Raw genomic sequence first — 6,215 nt, forward strand, 5'->3', positions numbered from 1 at the left:
TAGTTGCTCCGCAGGATGTAGGATCTTCCCGGACCAGGGCTCGAACCCGTGTCCCCTGCATTGGCAGGCAGATTCTTAACCACTGTGCCACCAGGGAAGACCCCTACTGGTCTTTAGAGTAACTATTATCACTGCCAATATCCACTCTTTTCAATCCATATTACGAAATCCCCCAGGCTAGCCTGTGAGGGTCCTTATGAATAATGGAGCCCATAACAAGTGCTACTCTAGGTTATATGCTACTTTTGTTATTTACTTTTTAAAAATTATATTTTTAAAAAGCCATAGCCTGCCTTGTTTCCCCTTCATCTTCTATCTTGTTATTTCTTGTCCTTAAAATCTGGTTGGAAAAAGTGAAGGGAAAAGATGAGAAGTAAAGAAGGAGAGCCAATTACAGTTAGGAGGGTGGGTGGGGAGGAGGTGGTTAGGGGGGAGTGTGGGGTGTCGGGGGAAGAGCCCCTGGTTTGGAGTCATAAGAACGGGGCTGCAGCTTTCACTCAGTCTTGTCCTGCAGTTAGTGGTTTTGTTTGGCTTTTCTCATGAGTAAATTGTTTACATTAAGGAGTAGTGTAGAGAGAAAATGGGGTAATACATGCAAAAAGTCTGTTGTGTCCTGGTAAATGTTTAATAACTGGCTCTGAGGTTGAGGGGTGAGAGGGGAGAAAGCCCTGATTTGGAGAATGTGCTGGTTTTGTGGTGTAAATACTCCTCTTATGGCTGGTTTCAAGCTGCCAGTTTAGCGTCACTGAATACAGAGTTGGGAAGTTGGGAAGAGAAGCCACAGTAGGCTCTTTGGAGCCTGGATGAGCCAGCTCCAGCACACCACTGGAAAGTGTACCCCAAAGAGTTTGAAAACCCCACTATCCTCATATAAGCAACTGTGTTAACAGTAAATCCTCATAGAACCACAGAAAAATCCATGGCAGTTTCCGTGTTGCTAATTTTTAGTAGCACACAATAGGAGTTCAACAAATGGGGGTCAACCAGTGATTGAGTGAATGCAAGACCTCTATTAATTTCCCAAAGGAAAAGCGGTCAGGATGGAGAAGAACAGCAGGAAATCTTAATAATGGCAAACAATGGGACTTCCCTGATGGCGCAGGGGTTAAGAATCTGCCTGCCAATACAGGCGACATGGGTTCGATCCCTGGTCCGGGAAGATCCCACATGCGGCGGAGCAACTAAGCCCGTGCGCCACAACTACTGAGCCTGCGCTCTAGAGCCCGCGAGCCACAGCTACTGAGCCCATGTGCCACAACTACTGAAGCCCGCATGTCTAGAGCCCGTGCTCTGCAACAAGAGAAGCCACCACAATGAGAAGCCCGCGCACGGCAACAAAGAGTAGCCCCCGCTCACCGCAATTAGAGAAAGCCCGTGCGCAGCAACGAAGACCCAACGCAGCCAAAAATAAATAAAATAAATAAAATTTAAAGAATAACAGCAAACACCCACATTTAGGATATAATTTAAGCCTGTTGTTTGAAAATAGGTTGTTGGGGGATTTGGTAACAGGCCCTGGAGCCATTCATCTTGAGGTCACCATTTCACATCTTTCAGGTATGTCAGTGACCCAAAAGGAGCCTGAGTGAAATTGGAGGGGGAAAGAAAAGAATCTTGTCTATCTGTCTTGATACAGAGATCTGGCTTTAGAAGGAAAATCAAAGATGGAAGCAGCAAGGGTTAGTACGTTAGAACTGGGCAGGTAAGTGCACTCTGGAGCTGTGGCCAGGGCTCCAGAGACCAAGTCTTTATTTTAGCAGCAATTTGACCATGCATCCCTCCATCTGTTTATTAATCTATCTATTCATCATCCATCCAATCAGGGTCTTCAGTTGAACAAAATAATTGAAACTTGAAATACTTCGGGAGCAACAAATACCTCTTAAATACATTTTAAATACAATTTGGTATATCCGGCTACATGATAATCAATTAGGCAATTTAAAAATTCTTTATTATGGAAATTTTCAAATATACAAAACAAGTAGAGAGAATAGGATAAAAAAAAACCCATGTACCCATCACCCAGGTTCAACTGAGTGAAATGAATTGGGGAAGGGTTGAGAAAAGGGGTGCACGTCCACTTGACTTGGCCCCAGCGGCTGCCAATATGATTTCATCTGTTTCTCTATCTCCCCCAACCCATTTATGGAACAGTATGATTCTAGTAATGCTGTCCTTTCTCTGGTTTTTCTCCCCTCTATAACCACCATACCATTACCACCTCACATGAAATGTTTTGAGATTAAAGTTTATACAACACAGGAAAGAATGAGATGATGCCATTTGCAGCAACATGGATGGACCTAGAGATTATCATACTAAGCGAAGTAAGTCAGACAAAGACAAATATATGATATCACTTATTTATGGAATCTAAAAAAATAATACAGATGAACTTATTTACAAAACAGACTCACAGACATAGATAACAGGTTCATGGTTACCAAAGGGGAAGTGGAGGGGGAGGGATAAATTAGGAGTTTGGGATTAGCAGACACATTATATATAAAATAGATAAACAACAAAAACTTACTGTATAGCACAGGGAACTATATTCAATATCTTGTAATAACCTCTAATGGAAAAGAATCTGAAAAAGAATATATATATCTCCTTCCCCTGAACTCAGACTACATATATGTAACTAAATCACTTTGCTGTACACCTGAAACTAACACAACGTTGTAAATCAACTTAGCTCAAAAAAAACCAACCAAACAAACAAAACGCTTACGCAATACAGGAGAGAACAGTAAACTTTAAAAGGCCACATGCTTCCAAGGGGATTTGTCAGAGGCAATCTTGTAAGGGTACCTACCTTCATGGTTGTAAACTGTACAACAGGATGGTTACGACTGTACACTTTCCAGTCAAGGCTCCAGAAAGACGAACAGGTAGGAGTTTCTCCTGAGTGTTTTCAGCCCCCAGGTTTTTCTGACCAGTTTTAAACCACTATGCTGAGCATGTCGTCTACCTCCATCAACAGCTTCTCTGGTCTATTGGTACCTTTCTTAATTAACAACCGCCAACTAGGAAAGTATATAGGCTCAAGGCTAGGGTCAGGATTTCATCTGCCAACCTGAATGGGAAATACAGGACCTAATGGGGTGGCGGGATGGAATTGATTGTTTTAAAGAAAGAACACCAAGTTTCCGATATCTGTTTCCATTCTGCCTTCTCCCCCTCAGGCCCACCCTCCACCCCACTGTGCATCTTAGCTCTCCAGCCTCTCCACCCATTGGTCTTCTGGAATATATGCTTTCTTTCCTTCTCCGGCCACTATTTCTCCATCCTTCCCCTGGACTCAGATTAGATGTCACACCTTGGGACCCCTCCTGTGTGGTTCATCTCCCCACCTGGGCAGAGAGGTTCTAGGTATGGGTTCCTGTATCCCCTCTCGCATCTGTACCCAACCTTGCCTGGCGCAGTCCGGAGGGAAGGGCTCAGTAACTCTTCATGGCAGGAAAGAGCTTGTGGTTTTTCAGGAACTGGTTATTCTCAGCTGGGATTTTCCAGCCCTCCTTTATGTAGCCCACAGGTAGCCTGGGTACCTTGTTTCTGCTTCTTAGTATTTGTCACCAGAGGTTGGGAAGAGGATGCGAGTGGGACAGACCGTGGATGCTGCTACTGTCTTTAGGAAGGTTGAATTTTTGGCAGTGTGTTTTTTTTTATAGTAATTTCTTATATTTATTTTTTATTGAGAGATAACACAAATTTTAAGGGTGCAATATGATGAATACACATGCACACACACATATACATACATACACACACACGTGTGTGTTTGTGTGTGTGTGTGTGTGTGTCTAACCACCAGTCAGGTCAAGATATAGAACTTTTTTTTTTTTTTTTTACTGTCTTGTTAAATGCCATCATATATTTAGACTTTTTTCACAACATGAAAATCAGTTAACAAAATCTAACTAAATAGTTGATATTTGTAACCTGGAGGATTACACTCCGAAAACTTTTTTATTCATGTGTTCATTTGTAATTACCTTCATTGGCCAGCCTCTGGAATGGACTTTTAACGTTAATTAAGGAGTTTGCCATTTCAAAGCTAAATATTTTCTGTTGGCAGTGTGTTTGGATTCTCCATGTTTTTAGCTTTTTTCTCCTGTCGTTCATAAAACCAAATTCCCCGAACCTTGAGAGGACCTTGGGAGTGGTTGTCAGAGGACGTGTCTTCAGGGATGGAAAATTCACCAAGGCCCGTCTGTCAAAACAGAAGTGGCAGAAGCCATAGAGACCCAAGGCAGGTCTATGAGAGCAGTCCCTCAACTGTGTGCAATGGAATCTCCTCTCCAGGGAGATTCCAATGTCACTAGCATCCCACATTTTGGGAAACCCTGCTTGGGTATTGGATTCTCTGTTTTTCTGGAAGTGGTGAGAGGGCACTCACATTTCTTTATGCCTACCCTCTGTTGAACTGCCTTCCATATACCTCAATATTAAATCCTCAGACCACCCTTTCGGAAGGGACAGCTGAGCAAACAGTGCTGTGAAAGGCTGAGTAACTTGCCCAGAACCTGGTGATAAGTGATGAGCCTGGGATCAAACCCACAGTGGGCTCCCCCGTCAGCCCAGGTTCTTTCCATTACTGTTGATGCTAGTGATACAGAGAAGTGTTTCCCACCGGGCGGGACCCACGCTTAGGGGGCATAGGGAATTCCCTATTTGTTCATTCATCGGGAGGCCCTGATTCACCCCAAATCACTCAGTGAGACAAATGTTTCCTTTTTAATTCCTTCTTTTTATCCTTCTAACTTGGAACAAATCTCCATTTGGTGCTGGTATATCCCTAATAACTCCCTAACACTCACTGATTTCCCTTTTTATTGATAACAAAGAAAGGAGGCCTTTAGCAGTTATCTGTATCTCTAACATTTTATAGGGTTGTTTTGTTTTCTTAGTATTTATATTTATGTTCCCCTCTTTATATGGCAAATAATAGTAGCTTTACACTTATGGTAGTGCTATAACGTTTTCTTTTAAAATAATTTGTTTATTTTCCTGAAATCAATTCATCAAAAAATGAATTGATTTCAGGAAAAGTTAGGTAATAAAAGCAAAAGTTCAAGTGCTGGGTCAACTAGGTGGCCACATGCAAAAGAATGATGTTAAATCCCTTCCTCACACCACACACAAAAATTAAATCAAAATTAGACACATCTATATGAGCTAAAATTATGAAACTCTTAGAAGAAAACATAGAAGTAAATTTTGAAACCTTAGATTAGGCGATTTTTTTAAGATCTGAAGCCAAAAACATAAGCAATAAAAGAAAAAAAATGAATAAATTAGACTTCAGCAAAAGTAAAAAGTTTTGTGCTACAAATGACACCATCAAGAAAATGAAGAGACAACCCACAGAATGGGAGACAATATTTGCAAATTATATATCAAATATGGGACCTGTATTCCAAATATATAGAGAACTCATAACTTAATAATAAAAAGAGAGATAACCCAGTTAACAAATGGGCAAAGGATTTGAATAAATATTTCTCCAAGGAATATATACAGAAGGCCAATCAACAAGCATATGAAAAGAGGTTTGATATCATCAGTCATCAGGAAAATGGAAATGAGATACTACTTCACAACTACTAGAAAGGCTATATTGAAAAAGACAGATAATGACAAGTATTAGCAAAGTTATGGAGAAACTAGAACCCTCATACATTGCTGGTTAGACTATAAAATGGTACAGCTGCTTTGGAAAACGTTTTGGCAGTTCCTCAAAATGTAAAACATAGAGTTGTCATTTAGTTCAGTAATTTCACTCCTAGATAAATGAAAACATGTATCCACACAAAAATTTGTACATGAATGTTCATAACAGCATCATGATAACTAAAAAATGGAATCAGCACAAATTTCCATCACCCAGTGCATGTATAAATAAAACGTAGTTGTGATGGTTGATTTGATATGGTTACATGGCTGGGCCATTGTGCCCAGATATTTGATCAAAGATTATTCTGGATGTTTCTGTGTAGGTATTTTTGGGATGAGATTAACATTAAATTTATAGACTTTGAGTAAAGCAGATTATGCTCCATAATGAGGGTGGGCCTCATCCAATCGGTTGAAAGCCCAAAAAGGATAAAAGACTGACCTCCCCTGAGCGAGAAGGAATTCTGCCCACAGACTGCCTTTGGACTTGAACTGCAGCTCTTTCCTGGGGCTCCAGCCTGTTAGCCTACGCC

The 6,215-nt window shown here is 41.0% G+C and overlaps 1 protein-coding gene across 1 annotated transcript in view; it reads left to right on the top strand.

The window, feature by feature from the left end:
* The window catches only part of NAA16 (N-alpha-acetyltransferase 16, NatA auxiliary subunit), a 75,062-nt gene extending 73,417 nt beyond the window's left edge, over positions 1-1,645 (top strand). Inside the window, exon 19 of the mRNA XM_061170581.1 lies at positions 1,558-1,645. Coding sequence (XP_061026564.1) covers positions 1,558-1,569 — 12 coding nt within the window. The 3' untranslated portion in view covers positions 1,570-1,645. The remainder of the gene's footprint in view (positions 1-1,557) is intronic.
* Positions 1,646-6,215: the final 4,570 nt, after the last annotated feature.

Source organism: Eubalaena glacialis, chromosome 16, assembly GCF_028564815.1.
Source record: "Eubalaena glacialis isolate mEubGla1 chromosome 16, mEubGla1.1.hap2.+ XY, whole genome shotgun sequence".
Taxonomy (NCBI): domain Eukaryota; kingdom Metazoa; phylum Chordata; class Mammalia; order Artiodactyla; family Balaenidae; genus Eubalaena; species Eubalaena glacialis.